Source organism: Diabrotica virgifera, chromosome 1 (genome assembly GCF_917563875.1).
Source record: "Diabrotica virgifera virgifera chromosome 1, PGI_DIABVI_V3a".
NCBI lineage: Eukaryota > Metazoa > Arthropoda > Insecta > Coleoptera > Chrysomelidae > Diabrotica > Diabrotica virgifera.
In genome coordinates, this window is record NC_065443.1 from 119,634,496 (window position 1) to 119,657,550 (window position 23,055).

Sequence of the window (23,055 nt, forward strand, 5' to 3'; positions counted from 1 at the left end):
CCGTTTGACCATCTTCTCCAAACTCTTAACACCCTTGATGGATTTGCTTCAACTCTTCGTGAAACAGAACAAATTTTATATCATTGGTTTTTTAATTATTTTGAACACTTTCACTCTTATACACCGACTACATACATGTATAATACTGTTCACAGACGCCATCTCCTACCGGCAACTTTAGAATCTGGTCAACCAAGGTGGGAAGTGCCTGACAGTATTTCTTTCCCGCTCATGGAAATAGAATGGACACTAAACAGAAAGGTGACAGATAATGTAGAAGAAACTATCGAAGAGTGGACCCTAAATAAATTATCGTCAATCATGAACCCAATCTTAAGTTCAGTAAGTTCGACCTTGTATAAAACAACAAATATTACTAGCATATGTATGATTTTTTATTTTGACTCAAATATGATCCCAACCATCTGAGATCAGAATAGCCGTGATGAATAGTCGTGAATAGCCGTGATGATTGACAACCTCCGTCGCGGAGATAACACGTAAAAAGATGATCCCAATTTATTGGTAGAATATCGGCTTTGTCGACATTAACATTGTAAATGATTTTTATAACTGACTTTGAAAAGTCGTTTGACATTTTTTAAATTTTTAAAAAAGTGAACTTTAAATTTAAATGACCTTTATTTATTTTTATACTAAATACAATATTTTAGAGTACCTAAATCACTAGATTTAGATTGTTAGAATCGTATTGATATGCACACTTTTTTGTAACACTTCAAATGAGGGCCACAAACTGCATAAATTTCTTCTCCACATGGTTCATCTTCATCTAAAATAAACGAAATCAATATTAATTAAATAGGTACAGTGTTTTCAAGTTAAGGGCATAGGCGCAAAATGTCATCATCATCGTCATCATCGCGTCGCGCTACAACCCTGGGTGGATCCTGGCTGACTGTACAACTTTCTTCCAATTTGTTCGGTCTTCCATCTACCTAGGGTTAAATGGTATGTTCATTTTTTGGAGATCTGCTTGGATGTTATCTCTCCATCGCATTCTGGGACGTCCGAGTGGTCTTTTGCCTATAGGAATCTCCTCCCATACCAGTCTTACAAGTCTCTCGTTATGAAGTCTGCGCAAAATGTCGCCTGTCAAAATTGTAAATATATTTTAAATGTATTAATTTTTTTCGAATCCTGAGGAAACAAATAAATCTTTTTAAAAAATTTAAACGTAGAATCAAATATTGCATTATTACCGAGGGTCGAAAATCCATTAGAATAACCAAAAAATTTCTTTTGGATGAGATATTTGAAATTAAGAGTTACACTTAATTTTCTCTTTTTTTCGCCCTGTAACTTATTAAAATAAACACTATAGAAGTTTTCAGGTACTTTTGGCTCTCGGTAATAACGCAATCTTCCATTCTGCGTTTAAATTTTTTTAAAATATTTATTAGTATTCTCAGGATCCTGAAAAAAATAATACATTTAAAACACATTGAAAATTTTGACAAGTGACATTAAAACTGCCAATCCCAGTACCTATCCGCAATTATGCGAGGACAGTAACCTACTTATAGGCGTAAAAAATACTCAGAGCGCCGGTATTTTGCCTCGGATAAGAACGGTCTACACAATGACAACTCACGCTATGAAAAAGAAAACAAATTGGAATAACTAGCATATTACAGGGTGTCCCGAAAAGATTGGTTAAATTATACCACAGATTCAGGGGTCAAAAATAGGTCGATTGAACCTCACTTACCTATATACAATAGTGCACACAAAAAAAGTTACAGCCCTTTGAAGTTACAAAATGAAAATCGATTTTTTTTTCATATATCGAGAACTCTTAAAGATTTTTTATTGAAAATGGACATGTGGCATTCTTATGACAGCAACATCTTAAATAAAAATTAAAGTGAAATTTGTGCACCCCATAAAAATTTTATGGGGGCTTGTTCCCTTAAACCCCCCCCCCAAACTTTTGTGTACGTTCCAAATAAATTATTATTGTGGCACTATTATTGAAACACAATGTTTTTAAAACTTTTTTGCTTCCAAGTACTTTTTCGATAAGCCACTGTTTATCGAGATATTTTGAATATTTGTCGAATCCACCACATATTTGTATATGGTTAAGTACGATTATAGAGACCTGTTAATAATCTGAAAATTTATTTATAATTTACATTTTTAGGTATATTTTGAAAAAGAAGCCATATCTCGATAAAAGGTGACTTATAAAAAAAAGACTAAGAGGCAAAAAAGTTTTTAAAACACTGTGTTTAACTAATGGTACCAAAATAATAGTTTAATTGGAACGTACACAAACATTTGGGGGGTTTAAAAGAACAAAACCACCTAAAATTTTTATGTAAATATATTAAAAAAGAGCCGCATCTCGATAAAAACTGGCTTATCAAAAAAATACTAAGAGGCAAAAAAGTTTTAAAAACGTTGTGATTAACTAGTGGTACCACAATAATGAATTAATTGGAACGTACACAAAAGTTTGGGGGGGTTTAAGGGAACAAAACCCCTATAAAATTTTTATGGGGTGGACCAATTTCACTATAATTTATTTTTAAGATGTTTCTGCTATGAGAATGTTACATGTCCATTTTCAATAAAAAATCTCTAGTAGTTTTCGATATATTGAAAAAAATCGATTTTCATTTTGTAACTTCAAAGGGCTGTAACTTTTTTTATGAGCACATATATACTAAGGTAAGTTAGGTTCAATCGAACTATTTTTGGTCGCAGAATATGTGGTATAATTTATGACCATTCTTTTCGGGACACCCTGTATATTAAAGTAAGAAAAATGAAAGAATTCCCATGAACGAACATATAAAACACGCTGTATTTCCCTGTCACCGTGTCAGACAAAAAATTGGCCAGCGCAAGTACATGTAATAATTATTGTTACATGTACTTGCACTGGACAATTTTCTTTGTGACACGGTGACAGGAAAATACAGCGTGTTTTATATGTTCGTTCATGGGTATTCTTTCATTTTTCCGACGTACGTATTAAATTCATATGGAGCAAAAACCTAAAAAACGGCACAAAAACTGTCAAAATTACAATGGAAATAAAACAGTAAAAATGCCAACGAATCTAGTGCAGCCGATATGTGAAACAATTGTGCATTTAATGATAGACTTATATAGGGTGTCCCAAAAGTAGTGGAACGGTCGAATATTTCGCGAACTAAACATCGGATCGAAAAACTGAAAAATACGCGTTCAATCATTTTTAAAAATCTATCCAATGACACCAAACACCAATCCCCACTACACCCCCTGGAGGTGGGGTGGGGGGTAACTTTAAAATCTCAAATGGAAACCTCTAGATTTTCTTGCAGATTTGGATTCGTTACGTAAAAGTAAGCAACTTTTATTCAATACATTTTTTCGAACTGTGGATAGATGGCGCTATAATTGGGAAAAACGATTTATCCTGATACCATAGGTAAATTATAGAAACGGTCTAATATCTCGAGAAATACACTTCCAAATGAGAAACCAAAAAAACAGGTTTTTAATATTTTTCGAAAACCTATCGATAAACACCAAAAATGACCCTCCAACCCAACCCCTGGTGACGGGGTGGGGGTAAATTTAAAATCTTAAATAGCAGCCCCCACTTTTTATTGCAGATTCGAATTCGTCATGAAAAATTAAGCTACATTTATTCGAAACATTTTTTAAAATTGCTGATAGATGGCGCTAATAAATCGTATTTTCCAATTAAAGCGCCATCTATCAACAATTCTAAAAAATGTTTCGAATAAATGTTGCTTAGTTTTTAATGACGAATCCGAATCTGTAATAAAAAGTGGGGGTTGCTATTTAAGATTTTAAAGTTACCCCCCACCCCACCTCCAGGGGGTGGGTTGGAGGGTCATGTTTAGCGTTATTCGATAGGTTTTCGAAAAGTATTAAAAACTCTTTTTTTGGTTTCTCATTTGGAAGTGTATTTCTCGAGATATTAGACCGTTTCTATAATTTACCTATGGTGTCAGGATAAATCGTTTTTCTCAATTATAGCGCCATCTATCCACAGTTCGAAAAAATGTCTTGAATAAAAGTTGCTTACTTTTACGTAACGAATCCAAATCTGCAAGAAAACCTAGGGGTTTCCATTTGAGATTTTAAAGTTACCCTCCACCCCACCTCCAGGGGGTGTAGTGGGGGTTGGTGTTTGGTGTCATTGGATAGATTTTTGAAAATGATAGAACACGTATTCTTCCGTTTTTTGATCCGATGTTTAGTTCGCGAGATATTCGACCGTTCCACTACTTTTGGGACACTCTGTATAATTTGGACCACATATACTACACATATTATAAAGGTTTAAATTTAGATATGAGGCCATCTCAGATTTTGCCTTTTGCAAAAATGGCGGGGATTCAAAATGGCGACTATACATTGTGACTAATAGCACGATAACTTTTGAACGAGACTTCAGATTTCAACCAAATTTGGTATATAGGTTATTTTTTTGATGTATAAGATCGAGATCTTGAACCGGAAAAATCGGTTTACCAGAAGTTGTGGTTTTCCTGGTTATTATGTAAAAATATGTTGTTTTTGAAGTTATTCTGCTTTAGACGCGATTGAGAGTAAAATTTCATAAATCTGCGCGCATGCGCACACAGACAGTAATAGTTCGTTGCTAATCTTTCAAGACAGGTATGTATGTATCTTCTTCTTCTTTAGGTGCCATCTCCGCTACGGAGGTTGGCAATCATCATAGCTATTTTAATTTTTGAGGCAGTAGCTCTAAATAGTTGTTTTGAGCTGCATCCAAACCATTCTCTCAGGTTCTTCAGCCATGAAATTCGTCTTCTGCCGATGCTTCTTCTGCCATCTATCTTTCCCTGCATTATGAGTCGCAAGATGCCATACTTCTCGCGCCGCATCACATGTCCGAGGTCTGCAGTTTTCTTTCTTTAATTGTAAGTTCAACCTACCTATCTTTACCTATTCTTCTAGTACTTCATTGTTCGTAACTCTATCTACCCAGGAAACCCTCATAATTCTTCTATACGTCTACATTTCAAAGTATGTATCTGCGATACAGATACATACAAATGTATGTATCTGTATCAGCACAAATAAGTCATTAAAAGAATATATTAGTGTTTTTAGTAAATGTATTATTTATTATAATTTTTGGATTTGGCTTTCTCTGTAGTAAGATAATAAAATATTATGTAGGTATAACATTTTATATATCTATTTGTCACCGTGTTGTGTAATTATATCCGATACTTACGTGTCACTTAAAGAAGCTAGGTGGCGTAGTTGGTAGAGCGTTGGGCCAGTGATTGGAAGGTCGCGGGTTCCAATCCTGGACGACTCATGTTTTTTTTTTGATTTTTGGTTGTTTTAATAAAAATCTTTTGAAAGTGGTAGATAAGAAAGTTAGTTTAATATTTAAATAAAATACAAATAACCTGTTAAGTATATTTACTTCGTTGAAATTATATAATAGAAGAATAACTTCTTACGTGCGTACAAAGTACACACACATTCTTTTTTTTCAATTCTTTCACCCTGTATGTATTAATTTTTCAAAAAGTTAATACCACCATTGAAAAGAGCGTAAAAATATTTTTTAGGAAATATTTTTAACTTTTTAGTTATGTTAATTACCATTTAATAAATGCAAAACTTATCTTCACATGTACCTACATGCGGCAGATTCGTGCAAATATTATAAGAATTATTGTGCATTTAATGGTAGAAGCGTTGACTGATAAATATACTGGACCGGTAGAAGCATATAATTTGGACCACATATACTACACATATTATAAAGGTTCAAATTTAGATACGAGGCAATCTCAGTTTTTGTTCCTTTCACAAAAATAGCGGGCATTCAAAATGGCGACTATACATATGTGACTAATAGCAAGATAGACCAGGGAGCATCTGTAAAAATATTACCTAGTACATTTGGACGTTGAGAGGTGACTCAAATTTTTTTGCAGAAATTGCTTGAAAATAAATCAAATAATAATATTTGAGTTATCCTCCCTCTCAAAAAGGTCCGGAACATTGTTTAAATAATCAAAATGTCAAAAAATTAAGGAAAAATTCGATTTTTTTCTTGGTTTTTTGATTATAACTTTAAAAGTAGTCATTTCCGAGAAAAGTTGTACTGACATAAAAGTTGCGTAATTAAATTTCCTACAATATAGAATTGGTTAAAAATTTAAGAAATAGTCACCCTTGTTCCAAAATAGCAATAATTGTGAAAAAAACATACAAAAACAAGTATTCGCATTTTACGTTTTTCAACCATTTATGCTACACTTAGGACCTTCATATTTCACCCTGAAAAATTTTATGATACAGTAAAAGAATACTGTAAATTTCATTAAGATCGGTTCAAAAGATTTTGCAAAATAAATTTTGCAATCCAGCTTTCGTAAAAAAAATTCATTTTTTCAAAATGTTACAGGACGAAAATAAATCAGATAGCAAGTTGAAAATTTTTTTGCATATAGAAGTGTACTGTACCTTTCATTTGCAATTTTGCAAAATTAAAATTGCTTAACACCACGGCGTCAGGAATTTTTTTAAATAAACATTAATTATTGGTGCTACGCGCAGGACAGCGGATAGGTTGCTCTGATTGGGCATTCCAATGACCTTTGATAATGATTGATACATTTTAATTTTCATGACATTTCGATATAAATAAATAAATTTGTTTATTGCAAAATAAAAACATGTACTCTATCCTTTGAAATAACACTTTTATTAGCAAAAACTTTCTTTGTTCGTATATTTTAACTTAAATAATAAAAGTTTATTATTTTTAAACATATGCAATTGTTTAAACAATATTTCACAAACAATAATAAAATTAGTTTGATTTTTGTGGAATTAAAAAATTAAAATACAACAAAATATAGAGTAAGAAAATAATATATTAGATAAACATTGGAAGAAATTTTGGTGGAAATCAACCTGTGTGAATCGAACACCGCTGTCCTGCGCGTAGCACCAAAAATTATTGTTTATTTCAAAAATTTTCTGACGCCGTGGTAATTAATCGATTTTAATTTTGAAAATTGCAAATGAAAGGTACAGTACACTTCTATAAGCAAAAAAAATTCAACTTGCTATCTGCTTATTTTCAGTCCTGTAACATTTTTAAAAAATTAATTTTTTTTGCGAAAGCTGTATTGCAAAATTTATTTTGCAAAATGTATTAAACCGATCTTAATGAAATTTACAGTATTGTTTTACTGTATCATAAAGTTTTTCTGGGTGAAATATGAAGGTCCTAAGTGTAGCATAAATGGTTGAAAAACGTAAAATGCGAATACTTGTTTTTGTATGGTTTTTTCGCAATTATTGCTATTTTGCAACTAGGGTGACTATTTTTTAAATTTTTAACCAATTCTATATTGTAGTAAATTGAATTACGCAACTTTTATGGCAGTACAACTTTTCTCGGAAATGAATACTTTTAAAGTTATAATCAAAAAACCAAGAAAAAAATCGAATTTTTCCTTCAATTCTTGACATTTTGATTATTTAAACAATGTTCCGGACCTTTTTGAGAGGGAGGATAACTCAAATATTATTATTTGATTTATTTTCAAGCAATTTCTGCAAAAAAAATTTGAGTCACCTCTCAACGTCCATCTCAAAACAGATCCGCCCTGAACTAAGATAACTTTTCAAACGAAACGTCAGATTTCAACCAAATTTGGTACATAGGTTCTTTTTTTGATGAGTAATATCGAGGTCTTGAACCCGAAGAATCGGTTTACCAGAATTTGTGTTTTTACTGTTTTTTTTTATGTAATAATATGTTGTTTCTTTTTCAATTCTTTCACCCTGTATATATAAATTTTTCTAAAAGGAATAACGCCATTGAAAAGAGTGTAAATATATTTTTTAGGAAATATTTTGAATTTTTAAGTTGTGTTAATTACCATTTAATAAATGCATAACGTATATTCACATGTACTTATGGGCGGCAGATTCATTTTGAATGCCCGCCATTTTTGTAAAAGACTAAATCTGAGATGGCCCCACACCTAAATTTGAATCTTTGTATGTGTAGTATGTGTGGTCTAAATTATATGCTTCTACCATTAAATGCACAATAATTCTTATATTATTATTTGCACGAATCCGCCGCACATAGGGACATACATGTGAAGATACGTTATGCATGTATTAAATGGTAATTAATATAACTAAAGAGTTCAAAATACTTTCTAAAAAATATTTTTACGCTCTTTTCAACGCCGGTGTCACCTTTTTGAAAAATTGATATATGCAGGGTGAAAAAATTGAAAAAGAAAAAACATATTGTTACAAAAAAAAAACAGGAAAAACACAAATTCTGGTAAACCGGTAAAACCGGTAAACAAATTCTGGTAAATTCTTCCGGTTTAAGACCTTGATATTAATCATCAAAAAAAAAAGAACCTGTATAGCAAATTTGGCTGAAATCTGACATCTCGTTCAAAAGTTATCGTTATCGTCTATTAGTCACATATATGTATAGTCGCCATTTTGAATGCCGGCCTTTCTGGTAAAATGAACAAAAACTGAGATGGCCTCGTATCTAAATTTGAACCTTTATATGTGTAGTATATGTGGTCCAAATTACATGCTTCTACCATTAAATTCACAATAATTCTTATAATATTTGCACGAATCTGCAGCATATAGGTTGAAGATACGTTTTGCACTTAATAAATGGTAATTAACATAACTTAAAAGTTAAAAATATTTCCTAGAAAATATTTTTACGCTCTTTTTAATGGCCGTATTAATTATTTGAAAAATTAATACGTACAGGGTGAAACAATTGAAAAAAAAAACAACATATTTTTACATATAAACCAGGAAAACACAACTTCTGGTAAACCAATCCTTCCGGTTCAAGACCTCGATCTTACACATCAAAAAAAATAACCTATATACCAAATTTGGTTAAAATCTAAAGTCTCGTTCAAAAGTTATCGTGCTATTAGTCACAATGTTTAGTCGCCATTTTGAATCCCCGCCATTTTTGTAAAAGGCAAAATCTGAGATGGCCTCCTATCTAATTTTGAACCTTTATATGTGTAGTATATGTGGTCAAAATTATATGCTTCTATCATTAAATGCACAATATTCTTATAATATTTGCACGAATCTCCCGCACTATTGCCGGTACTCAGACAGGAGTAAATTTTAAAAAGTTTGAAGCTTTATTTATGAAGAAATTAAAGTCTTCTCTTGGGTTCAGATTCCGGTATCTTCTGTATTCGTGCTTTCTAATACTTGTAAAGTATTAGAAAGTAGACGAACGATGGATTAAAAAACACTAGGGGAAATCTAATGATTTTCACTATACTCAGGAGCAGTTTATACTCAGTTCCTGTGCTCAGACAGGAATAAACTAATATAAAATGAAAATGTGAGACATCCTATATTTCAATTCGTTCAGAGAGGATTATCATACTCTTTGAGATTTCTCTCATTTTTATTTTATATTAGTTTATTCCTATCTGAGTACAGGGACTGAGTAGAAACTATCTACTCTTATCTAAGTATAGTGTAATTCAATTTAAGATTTCCCCTAGTCTTCTTTTTTTCATCGTTCGTCTACTTTGCAAGTATTAGGAAGCAAGAATACAAGAGTTACCAGAATCTGTTCTTAATAGAAGTTCCTTATTCGGAAATAAAGCTTTAAATTTTAAGTAGATGTCGCTATAGGTTCTGTATTAAATTATTTGTTTTATTTCGGCATGGGAAGAAAAAATTGTTTTCTTTTTTAGTTAAGAGCGGACCATAAAGCCTCTAAGATGATCCCTAGAAAGGGTGAAATATAGGTAAGAAGATGATGGTTCTCTCTGAACGAATTTAAATATAAGATGTCTCTCATTTACATTTAATGTAAAATTAGAATAATTTGCATGAACGTACGTTAACAGACAAGATTATCTTTCATCAAAATTTTAATAAAATACCACTTAAATACAACAAAATCAATGCCTAAATAATAGAAGAGTGTAATAATTACCTTTGATGTTATAACATTCAGGACAGCATCTGCACAAGAAGGGATATGTTTTTTTAATCTGATTGGCTGTACAATTTGCAACTACACATTTTGGCTTTATATTATCGCAATAATGAAGTCCACAGTTACCTTTTCCGATATCCAATGTGCAACACTTGGCAATCAGAGATAGATATACCACAGCAAATAAAATATACAATATGGGTCTGCAGGAAGTCATATTGAAACTCATCAGTTTCAGATTTTTAGAGGTGAAATAACTGATTTCGTTATAAATACATTTACCAACTTTGTTTGAATATTTATCTATATGACAGATAAGAGTTCTCTTTTTAGTCGATTTTACATGCTTCATTAATAATAATTTAATTAATTGCTTAAGGTGATTCACACAGAAGATTATTTGTGTTGTAAATGAAATAATTCTAAATTTAATCTTTCCGAAATTGTAGTGTAGGAAACAGAGGTTGAACCTCGCAAAATGGACACAAGTCCAGTTTTATTTTTGAAGTTATACTTCTTTACGGGCGTAATGACGGTGAAATTTTATATGGTAAAACCTAGCGACCGGGCGCATGCGCATTATAACTTTGTTCTGATTGGATGTTCAAATGACATGACAAAAATTATCCAATATGGCAGCTGTGGCACAGCTGTGGGACTGTGGTTTGGTTATAATGTATGCTTGTTGCGTTTTAAAATTTGTAGGAAGAGAAACAACAAACAAAAAGTTAGTTAATGGTTATACTGCCTTTTTAAATAGTTTTCATATTATATTTTTGGACTTATTTACATAGAAGAGATGATTGTTGCATGCCAATGTGAAAGCTCATCAAACTGTGACTAGTATGAGTGCCGCAGATCTCGCTTATTCAAAGTTAAAGAATCTTTCACTGGTAAGTGTTTTATAAATAGTTGATCAAATTTTGTTATGATATTTGAACATAGCCACTTTGCACGACGCAAGTGATTGCGAAATTTATTAGTCGTTATACGGGCTCCGATACCTACCTTGAACCTACCAAAATAGATAAGTAGTATATAATACTTTTATTTACATAATGTGATTACCATCAAAGTTTCTATCAGTATTCACCTAATATATTGTTTTCTTACTCTATGTTTTGTTGTATTTTTTCAATTCTAAATCATTTCAATTCAAAATCAAAATAATTTTATTTAAGTTAAAAATGTCGAAAGGTTAATCTGTTTAGTTAGACGATCTTCGCACATAATGACAAGCTGTCTCTGTGGCCAAGTTTTAATGCGAGTGAATCCCAATACAACGCAAATACCAGCCGCGTGGTAAGTTGGTTCGAATCCCAATAGAAACTTTTATTTTTTTTATTTTTTTTATTTTTTTTATACATTTTATGATTGTAAGTATATTTATTATATAATTTTATTTTCAGAAAATACGTATTTAGTTAAAAAATTTTCCGACAATTAATGTTCAGAAATCATTTGTGGCATTTTTAATGTGTTTGTGTGTGTTTTATTTTTTTATTATTTTAATTTTTGGCACTGTTTTAATAAAAATGTTTGAGAAGTAGTAAGTATAAATTAATTTAATATTTAAATAAAATATAAATAAAAAGTATATTAATTTCGTTTATAATCATATAATCATATAATAGAAGTATAACTTCTTACGTGCGTACAAAGTACACACACATTCTTTTTTTTTTCTGGTATATCAAGGGGTGCCGATTATGAGACTAACATTTTCTTAAAGAATTTCGCCCCTGAACCCCCCTTTTCATCACTTTAAAAGGAGTAATTTGCGGTTTTTGCGAAACGTAGCCCTTCCTGTACGTTTTGCAAAAATTTATTAAATAGCAAAATAAAGAGGACTAAGCATATGTCTATCACCCACCGTTTAGCGCGGGGGGGGGGGGCGCCCCAAAGTTTAAAAAAAGATGTTTTATAAAAAAATTAAAAAATTATTTTTCCCTAACTGTAATGAAAATTAAGAAGAAACCCTGCGTCGATTAATAACAAATAAGTTTGATTTTTATAAGCTGATTTTTTGATATAGGTTTCATTTAAGGGCAATTGCCCATTTTTTAATTACAGTGTGTTACATTTTAAAAAACTCCTTTTTATACCATCTGAACCGCTTATACTAGAATAAAAAAACTTTCAGCGTTTATCTATGTACTGGTGTTATTTACAAATTTGTATAATGCACCCCCATTTTTTACCCGGAACCACCCCAAATAAAAGGAGAATTACCAAAGAAAGTGATTTTCTTGGAATCCTTCACACACCATGCCCTTTATTAAAATGCTTCATATTATATCATTTTGTGCACGTTCTTATTACCCATTCATAGACACCAAAAGCGATTTCTTGATGCAACCCCTGTAGCCAAAAAAACATAAATAAAATGGGTGGTTAAAAATTTTTTTTTTGCTTTTTGACGCATATGGGCATATGCTCCATCAATAGGGTTTTTCATAAATACATATATATGGTTATTGCAACATTCCTGCGGAAACTACCCCTATCATTTGAAATAAACTGCAGAAACCACCCCTATCCCTTGGCGAGCATGTTTTTACGATTTTCTCATTACCTATGCATTTTTTTAAACAAAACTTATATATAATTAAAGACCACTATTTTTTCTACAAATAAGGTCCTATGCATTTTTTTCGTATAAGCAACCGTTAAGCCGATGCCGCACTGCAGGATGCTAGATGGTCGCTTGGAGGGTGGATTTTAAAGGTGGATGGTGGAGGGGCCCTGCATCCTGGACGCAGTGAAATAGTGAAATGAAGTCAGAAGTCAGTATCGAACTGACTGCTGAGGAATCGTTTGTTTCATTTGTTACGTTACATTTGGTTGGTTTTTAAGCATATCATCCTATTAGAGGTAAAACTCATTAACTACGCTTTTCAGAAAGTGGAGAAAAATCGACTTAAAGGTACAAATTGTTTTTTTTAATTCACCTGACTTGAATATTGGATTTTTTAATGCAAATGCAAAGAATAAATAAAACAGATATTTTAAGTCATGGTTCGTCACCGGTATAAGTAGCTAGATGGTCGCCAGGCAGGTATCTACCATCCACCATCCTACCAAACTTCCTTCAGTGCCGCATCGGCCTTACGGTACAGTGGCGCCGTAAACCTCAGAAATGCTTTTGCGGGCTCCAGTTTTTGTTTCTTTTTCGTCACCTATTCATTTTATTGATAACGTACTTATGGAAAATAAAAGAGCACACTGTCTTCTACACATTATAACCCGTGCATATTTTACTTTTTTTGCACCCTAAAGCCACAGCGGTGGCCCAAAATCAATTTTTGATTATTTTCTTTATTAATTATCCTTTTTTTTTGGTGGTTCCGGAGAAAATATGGGGATACATTATACAAATTTGTAAATAGTACTTGTACATGGGTAATCGCTGAAAGTTTTTTTACTCTAGCGTAAGCGTTTCAGACGGTATAAAAAAGGGTTTTTTTAATGTAACACCCTGTAATTAAAAAATGGGCAATTGCCCTTAAACGAAATCTATATCAAACAATCAGTCACTTATTTGTGATTAATTGCCGTAGGGTTTCTTCTTGATTTTCACTAAAGTTGAAAAGTATATTTTTTTTAAAACATATTTTTTTAAATCTTGTCAACTTTGGGTTGCCACCCTTGCTAAACGGTGGATGATAGAGAGATGCTGTCACAAAGCGAATATGGACGAATGAATGCTCCACACTTAGTTCTAAAAAGCGGATAACAAATAAGACATTGCGAGTTGTGTGGTGCCGCCATAATAATAATTGTATAAAATATTACATTATGTTTCACGTAGCTGAATATTATTAAACGTCTGAGAATTTACACTTCCACGTAACTACGACTAGGTTAGTGATGTAGCTGACTGGGGGCACTGAGTAGCTGAGGAAGCTGCATAACTTCTGGTCCCAAGCCTGAACAAAGGGGGACGGTTGATAGGTGAGGCTAGTAACCTACCTGTGTTAGTGAAGGACGTTACTCAAACTATCGCAACAGTCTCGGAGAACGGATGGATCACACATAACCATATGGAACGAAAACGAATACGGAGATAGAATATACTAAGACTCGGAAGCTGGAACGTCACATCCTGGACTACCAAAGACAAAGAAATTATTCAACACCACAAAACAAATATGTGCACCATATCAGAAAAATATAAGAAGAAATGTAAAGTAAAAGGTACCAAAGCCATAAACTATTCTACAGTGGAGTTAGAAGGATCGAGCTTAGGCAGGAGTAGCAGTAGCTTGTTATAACAAAATTTGAAAACAGCAAAGAAAGTTTTAAATATGTAAACTAGAATATAATGCAGTTATTATAAGGGAAATAAAACGGACACAAGACACAAAGGTAAAAGATTGAATTGTAAAACAAATATGCAAAGATAAATAAGTTCTAATTTCCTTAATCGGCTTATGCAATATTTCTTTTATTTTGACTTAAGAGTAAATAGTAGCGCGTCATCAATATTTTTGTTTTTCGAAAGTTCTGCAACCTATTTCTCAAATTGGGCTCTGTATCGTCATTTTTTATTATATTACGAATATTTGGGCCAAATATCTCGACCAAATTTTTAAAATTACAGCCGCAATCTTGGACCGCGTTTGTTACTACAGAGATATCGCAAAGGCATTTTTATCGCACGCTAATAGCGGAATACGCTATTTTGACATGTACGCAAGCGCAGAGTGAATGATAGGCTAATATCGGATAACGTGTCCCGCTATTTAGGTCGAAATAAAGGACGGTAATAACGTTAACCCTAATTTGACATTTGGGATGAAACAATTATAATTTATAGAAAACAAATTTTATAAAGTGAAAACTGAGTCATCTTGTTTTCTGTGTTGAGAAACGTGTGTTCTTATTTTGTCTACAATAGACTACTTTTTGTGGTTAGGATATGAGTTATTCAGATATTTTATATTATTTTTTATACTGAATATTTATATTTATTGTTGGTTAAATCATTAAAATTAAAATGCATGTCAACCTGTGCAATACACAAATTGATTTTTTAATTAAAAACATTTATAGTAGATATTCCTCAACAATAATTTCTAGGTTACATTTAATCCCAAACGTCGGTTGTCATAATAACGTTAAACCCCCCTCCCCCAGAACATTTGCGATAACTCTCTTGATGTCTGTGTTAAAATAGACCGTTATCCCTTATTTACGTCTTGACATGGTATTAACGTTAGCCTTTACGATATCTCTCTATTATAATACCTGTTTATCGCTACTGTTGCCTCCTAAATTGATGTTTCCATGGATTTTGGACATTTCCATTATAAGCGATTTTTAAAGCTAAATTTTAATAGTCTTCATGATATATTTTACAAGTTTTAAAAAGCTCAGTATTGAATTTATACATATTTTATTTACTTTTATATCAAATACAATATTTTAGGGTACATCAGTAGATCTACATTATTCAAATCATGTTTTTACGCAAACTTTTCTAATACACTTCAAATTAGAGCCACAAACTGTATAACTTTCTTCCCTACATGGTTCACCTTCACCTTAAAAAAATAAATCATTATATTATAGTGCTTCCAGATGATATACAAAATAATTTAAAATAAAATAAAAATGTATCCCAATTTTATTCAGTTGGAATGCGAAGGCAAATCTGTCTCATTTTTCACCTAGAACAGAGAGCGCAAACCACCACTCTAAATCGACAATTTTCGACTCTAATTATTGTAGTCTTCATCAGAGAGGCGTAGGTTTGCTGCTCTCTGCTCCAAGTGACGAAACCCTGAGAGCTCATCCCCGCATTTCAACTGACGTTTATGAAGTAGGTGTCTAGCGACATCTGGCAACTGAAAGTCAAAGTTTTCAACCTAATAGAAATGTTATAAATATTAAAAAATATTAAAAATATTCCTAAAAGATATTTAATTGAAAACTTATTGGTCCATTTTCCCGGTAACACCTCCATGGCTTCTAAAAATTGCAAGCCAGATGGATGCTGAAGCGAAGAAGACAAGAGGGAATTCAAAAACTTACAATTCACGACCCCGTCTGTTCAGCTAATAAATTTCAAAGGAAAATGTACCCAGTTACTCAAAGGAGTAAAATTAATATAAAATAAAATAAAAATGTATCCCATTTTTATTCAGTTGCAATGCCAAGGCAAAACTGTCTTATTTTTCACCTAGAACAAAGAGCGCAAACCAGCACTCTAAATCGAGAACGAACGTCCGAGAGCTTATTGCCGCATTGCAACTGACGTTTATGGAGTAGGTGTCTAGCGACATCTGGCAACTGAGTTCCAAAGTTTTCAACCTAATAGAAATATTAAAAGTATTGAAAAATAATTAAATTTGACTAAGGAATTGATTAGAACAGATTCTAATAAACAGAGCTTAATAAAATAAACGTGAGTCATATGAAGTTAGTTTTAATCATATAAAGGTTAGTTGATAGTATATTCTCACATTAAAAGGTTAGGTGAAAGTTAACAAAAGAAGAATAGTTTATTTAAAAGTACGTAAAACACAAGATATTTCTTCAATAAAAAATTCAATAAAATATCACTTAAATTCAACAACAATAACTCCTGAAGAATGCAAGACTATAATAATTACCTTTGATGGTGTAACATTGAGGACAGCATCTGCATAATTGGGGATTTTTTAATACCAGTATCTGATTCGCTGTACATTTTGGAACTGCACATTGTGGCTTTAAAGTATCGCAATAATGAGGTCCACAGCCTTCTTTTGCGGTGGCAACTAGGGATAAATATATCACAAAAAACAGAATGTAAAATAAGGGTCTGTAGGGAGTCATGTTAAAGCTTATCAGGTTTTAAAAGGTGAAATACCGATTCCGGTATAAATACCTTACCTACCGATAAGAGTTCCTTGTTTAGTCTATTTTACATGTTTAATTAATAATATATTTAATTGCTTATGATAATTTATACAGACAAATATGCTGAATATACCTAGCTGAATATTAAATTTCTGATAATTAACACCTACACATAACTCCGTCTGAGTTAATGATGTAGCTCAGTGATCACCAATTATGTTCCCCGGGGGTCCGTTTCGAGAACCTATGAGACATCCGGGGCCCGGATCTAATGCAACCTGTTTCTGGTTGGTTTTTCCTTCAAATAGTTCAACAATTTTATGGAACCTATTTGAAAAATAATGCATTTAGTACTAGATTACGTTAAGGGGGGATACACTCATACCTCCACAACCGAACTGTCAGAGTGAAAATAGGCGATCAAAAGTCCACCCCCTTCACTCCACAAGCTGGAGTTCCCCAGGGTTCAGTCCTAGCACCGCTGTTGTACATCATCTACAACAGCGACATCACTAACCAAAATATCCCAGGTGCTCGGCTGTTTCTCTATGCAGACGACACGACTCTGCTCACAAAAACCTCTCGATACAACCCAAGACTCCTCTTCAGAAGAGCCTAGGCTCTGTTGGACGGGGTCGGCGAATGGTGTTGTAAGTGGAGAGTCACGCTGAACGCGAACAAAACAACAACAATTGTGTTTCGCGCCCCTTCTGTGTCATATATATACATAGAATCATAATTAATGAAGACGACCAATATCCACTGAGACTGTTGGGAGAAAGGCTTGTTGTTAGCCCGACTGCGAACTATTTGGGAGTACTGTTCACCAGGACTCTCAACTGGGACGCAGATCTAAAGGCAACTTTAGATAGGGTAAGGAACAGGGCCAGACTTCTCAACCCTCTCTCGGGAAAAATTGGCAAGACACACAAGAAGACTCTCATTCACACTTACAAGACCTTTATTCGACCCGCCATGGAGTACAAATCATGCATCTACTCTCTTTGTGCTAGATCAAAACAAGAGAGGTTGTTGGGGGCAGAACGTAGAATCTTGCGTAGATGCAACTATGAGCACTGGCGATACCCCTCAAACATCCCCAAAATCACCGAGAGAATAAACTCTCTGAACAGGAACTTCACAATCAAAGTAATCAACGGCCCCCCCCCTCCGACACACAAGAATCTCTCAAATGTACCTGTTCATCTTCCGGCCACGTACTCTGCCGAACGCCCAAACACAAAAAGATTCATTTACCGTCTGCTCCAATGCAAACATGCATTGACGAACTCCCGGCAGAGTACGAAAACATCCTTGAGGCTACTCCGTTAGCCTTCCGTACCCACCTATAACATATCCTCTTCCCTACCCCGAACAGGGAGAAGTTGGTTTTTTGCGGTTTTCCAACTTCATTGCACAATTATACCTGTTCGTCCCAAGAAAATAGCCGCAACTATTTTCTCCACTCGAACGCTCACTGTCCACGCTACGCTCAAAAGCCACCTCCTGACCGCCCACGAGGGACGCAGGTCCGCCTGTCGTTGTACAATGGTTTCTAGGGAGACTGGTCGAGAGCAAAGCACGGACAGTACACGTAAATGTCTATGGAACCAACAACAATCCATCAAAACTTTCTTCTCAGTTGACTTTTAGCCTTCTGGACACCACCGTCCGGCATAACCAAGGAGAAACACCAGGATACGACACTTGCCCCAGTGTGTTTTTCGGACTGTTTGCTTTTACTGCCACACAATACATTCACGACAAACCCTGAAGAGGACAAAATCCTAAACGGGGACGCACATTGAACGCATTTCTTCTTAGCAATTATCTAGACAAGCAAATCAAACAATGTTGGACTGGGTTAAGGGGGGGATAGTTTGAAAATTTTAAAATTTTCGATTTTTTTATTATTTTAAGGAAAAGTACATAACTTTAAGAATACTCACTGACAATTTCAGATTGATTGATTGACAATTACAGTGGAACCTCGATAACTCGGATTAATTGTGAACCGCGGCCGATCCGGGTTATCGAAAATCCGGGTTAGCCGGAGAGTATGGTAAAAGTTAATAAAATACGGTGTACTTACAGATAAAGTCCGTGATAACTGAAATAACATGAAGTATAATATACAGAGAGAGTCTGTAATTTGGAATAAATTCAATATCTCAAATACTAATTGTTTTTTTGAAAAATGCTCAGACCCGTCGAGTAGTATTTCAAATTGTCCTTTTTGACATGCAATTATAATGTATACAGGGTGTCCCAATTTAGAGATATGACGTCATCGTTGATTTTCTTAAACAGCAACACTGTCATTTTGATAGCTATTTTGATAGGGTGTGTAAAGTTATACACAACTGCAAAATATCAAATTTTTATTCTCTACCATTTACAAGATAATAGAAAATAACAAAGTTATATCTGTAATTTGGAATAGATTCAATAATTAAAATAATAATTGTTTTTTTGAAAAATGCTCAGACCCGTCGATTAGTATTTTAAACTGTCATTTTTGACATACAATAATAATGTATACAGGGTGTCCCAATTTAGAGATATGACGTCATCGTTGATTTTCTTAAATGGAAATACTGTCATTTTGATAGTTATTTTGATATGGTGTGTAAAGTTATACACAACTGCAAAATTTCAAATTTTGTTCCCTATCATTTAAAAGAAACTAAAAAAAAAGAACAAAGTTATGAAAAACAAGTAATCAAATAATAATCATTTTTCAAAAAAACAATTAGTATTTTAATTATTGAATTTATTTCAAATTACAGACATAACTTGGTTATTTTCTATTATCTTGTAAATGATAGAGAATAAAAATTTGATATTTTGCAGTTGTGTATTAGTCCAGAAAGCCACTGCGCATCCGCTAGAAAAAATATTCTAATTCAGATTTTTTGCACAATATTACTCAAAAAGAACTCCTTTTAACAAATTTGCATGTTGCCAGGACCGAAAGGTGGTCAAACATTTTTTAAACGTTTTTTTTTTTGTTTTTTTCCTAAAATTATTTTTTTTGCATGGAAAAAAGTTTTTTTAGGTTTTTTGGATCATTCCAAACAGAAAAGGTCTTTAGTGACTTTTCTCTAAAAATGATAGTTTTTGACATACAAGCGATTAAAAATTGAAAAATTGCGAAATCGGCCATTTTTAACCCTCAAAAACTATGTGAAAAACTGAAAATTTAAATGTTGCCAAGGTAGGTAGATATTCTTTAAACATTTATTGATGAAATCCTGAAGAGTTTTTTGCAATACAATATTCAAAACTCCTATTTTTTTTAATTGCTAATCAAGCGTGCTCGACACTATTTTCCACCGACAGTATGGTGCAAATGAAAGGAATAAATTCGTTATTTCGTAAACCGGCGACTTTAAGGAAAAATCCCGAAACAGGTCGATTTTTATTTTTAAGTTATGATATTGTGGCATATATGGTATACTAGTGACGTCATCCGTCTGGACGTGATGACGTAATCGATGATTTTTTTAAATGAGAATAGGGATCGTGTGGTAGCTCATTTGAAAGGTTCTTCAATTCTCTATTCAGTAATGTAAACATTTACATATTTATTTATACAGGGTGTCCTTCTACTTCTTTTTTGTCAAATAATTTAATTTAATAAAATTTTTTTGGGCACCCTGTATAAATAATTATGTAAATGTTTTTATTACTGAATAGAGAATTGAAGAACCTTTCAAATGAGCTAGCACACGACCCCTATTCTCATTTAAAAAAATCATCGATTACGTCATCACGTTCAGATGGATGACGTCACTAGTATATCATATATGCCACAATATCATAACTTAAAAATAAAAATCGACCTGTTTCGGGATTCTTCCTTAAAGTCGCCGGTTTACGAAATAACGAATTTATTCCTTTTATTTGCACCATACTGTCCGTGGAAAATAGTGTCGCGCACGCTTGATTAGCAATTAAAAAACAAAGAAGTTTTGAATATTGTATTGCAAAAAACTCTTAGGGATTTCATCAATCGATGTTTAAAGAATATCTACCTACCTTGGCAACATTCAAATTTTCAGTTTTTCACATAGTTTTTGAGGACTAAAAATGGCCGATTTCGAAATTTTTCAATTTTATTCGCTTATATGTCAAAAACTATCATTTTTAGAGAAAAGTCACTAAAGACCTTTTCTGTTTGGAATGATCCAAAAGACCTAATAAAAATTTTTCCCATTCAAAAAAAAATAATTTTAGGAAAAAAACAAAAAAAACGTTTAAAAAATTTTTGACCACCTTTTGGTCCTGGCAACATGCAAATTTGTTAAAAGGAGTCCTTTTTGAGTAAGATTGTGCAAAAAATACGAATTAGAATATTTTCCCTAGCGGATGCGCAGTGGCTTTCTGGACTATATAACTTTACACACCCTATCAAAATAGCTATCAAAATGACAGTGTTGCCATTTAAGAAAATCAACGATGACGTCATATCTCTAAATTGAGACACCCTGTATACATTATTATTGTATGTCAAAAAGGACAATTTGAAATACTAATCGACGGGTCTGAGCATTTTTCAAAAAAAACAATTAGTATTTGAGATATTGAATTTATTCCAAATTACAGACTTCCTCTGTATATTATACGCATATATTGTATGCACAGTACACATCTAACTTACCTATTATAATAGTTGTATGTATAGAGTATAGTATATACAGTATAGACTATAGAGTATTGTTCATCTCTAGGTAAAAAAACTCAGACACACACTTTCGGCTGTGTCAATTTCGTCTGCCATCGGAACGATGTTTTTTTATTTAAGAACCGCAGCTCTTTCAAGACCATTGTTTAAAAAAGAATTTTTTAAAATCGGTCAGGTTAGCCGGAGTTCCGGGTTATTGGGGGCTGACTTATCGGGATTCCACTGTACCTGAAATACAGCATGATAATAATACCATCGCGCCAGCAGCGTGCTTAAGCGTACTGAGAAACTCGTTCCCCTTCTCTTTTGTAAATTACTCCACGATTTACAAACATATGCCGGTGTGCATCACTTTACGATTATACAGACAAAAAGGAGATTGAAAATAAAAGTTGTCAAAACTTTAAATACGTTATTCTCAAAACTGTTTTTTTTTTCAAAGGAGGTGGACATTGTAAAAAAACGACTTTGACTGATCCACCTAAAATCTTGCATATATTTTCTTTAGACATTTCATGAGGTAACGCTGCCGAGATATGTTTTGTTTTATACTTATTCTTTGTTTAACAATATTAAATATGTTTATTTTCACCCGCTTTTACGAAAAATTTCGTAATTTTGTATTCTGAGTGATACCAGAAACTAAAATGATTAAAACTAAAAAAAACTCGACAGCGTTTGCTCAATAAACTCATATGTAGGGAGCGGATTTATATGCGATCAATTTTGATGAAATATGCGTATATATATGCAGTAAAAAATTACGAAATATGCGCAAAATATGTATAAAAATTCAAAAAATGCGGATTTCGAGAAACCACAAATTTTCTGTTCTATTCTATTCTAGGGGGTTTTTTATAGGGGAGGGGGCGGCAATCTTATTTATTATCTCTCAAATAAAATCAATATTTTTATATATATGAAATTTGTTCACATTTTTTACAAAAACTGATACCAAAAGTTACCTATTTAAAATAAAATAACAATGTTATATATCTTCGAATAAAATTCACTACAATGTGTTTTTCCAAATTTTTTACAAGGAAGCATTTTCTTTGATCAGATAAAATATTTTTATAACTTAAAAAACTCCTCTTAACATCAACAGAAGTGATTGGGGCGTATTTAAAATAACTTGTTAAAGCCGAAAATTTTGCACCAAAATCAATTTTAAAATTTCCATTAAAAATTTCGCATATGTCCTCCAAAGTTTTAAAGTCGAAGACGGGATCTGGTCAAAAGCATGAATATTTCAATTTTCGTTAGAAAATCGTAAAACTATGGTTAAAGGTGTAAATTCTATTAACAATAGGGGATTTAAAAAAATCACCAGAATTATAGGTACCTTAGAAATTTAAATAAAATTAGATTTCCCGGTAAACCATCCTTCATCATTTTAACATCCTACAATCATTTTATAACGGCGTACTATAAGCAGTATAAATACTTTGTGTAAAGATCCGGTATTTTCTAAGAAAAAATGAAAAGGCAGTGTTAA

General features: G+C 32.8%; 2 protein-coding genes across 2 annotated transcripts; both read right to left on the reverse strand.

Moving 5' to 3' along the window:
* Positions 1-628: 628 nt before the first annotated feature.
* Positions 629-10,256, reverse strand: LOC114330549 (uncharacterized). Its single transcript, XM_028279913.2, has 2 exons — positions 10,022-10,256; positions 629-793 (listed from the first exon to the last, which is right to left on the reverse strand). The coding sequence occupies exons 1-2, from the start codon at positions 10,251-10,253 to the stop codon at positions 702-704; spliced, it is 324 nt and encodes a 107-aa protein (XP_028135714.2). The 5' UTR covers positions 10,254-10,256; the 3' UTR covers positions 629-701.
* A 5,149-nt stretch (positions 10,257-15,405) lies between these two features.
* On the reverse strand, positions 15,406-16,870 carry LOC114330548 (serine protease HTRA3-like). Its single transcript, XM_028279911.2, has 2 exons — positions 16,642-16,870; positions 15,406-15,570 (listed from the first exon to the last, which is right to left on the reverse strand). The coding sequence occupies exons 1-2, from the start codon at positions 16,844-16,846 to the stop codon at positions 15,485-15,487; spliced, it is 291 nt and encodes a 96-aa protein (XP_028135712.2). The 5' UTR covers positions 16,847-16,870; the 3' UTR covers positions 15,406-15,484.
* Between the last annotated feature and the right edge of the window lie 6,185 nt (positions 16,871-23,055).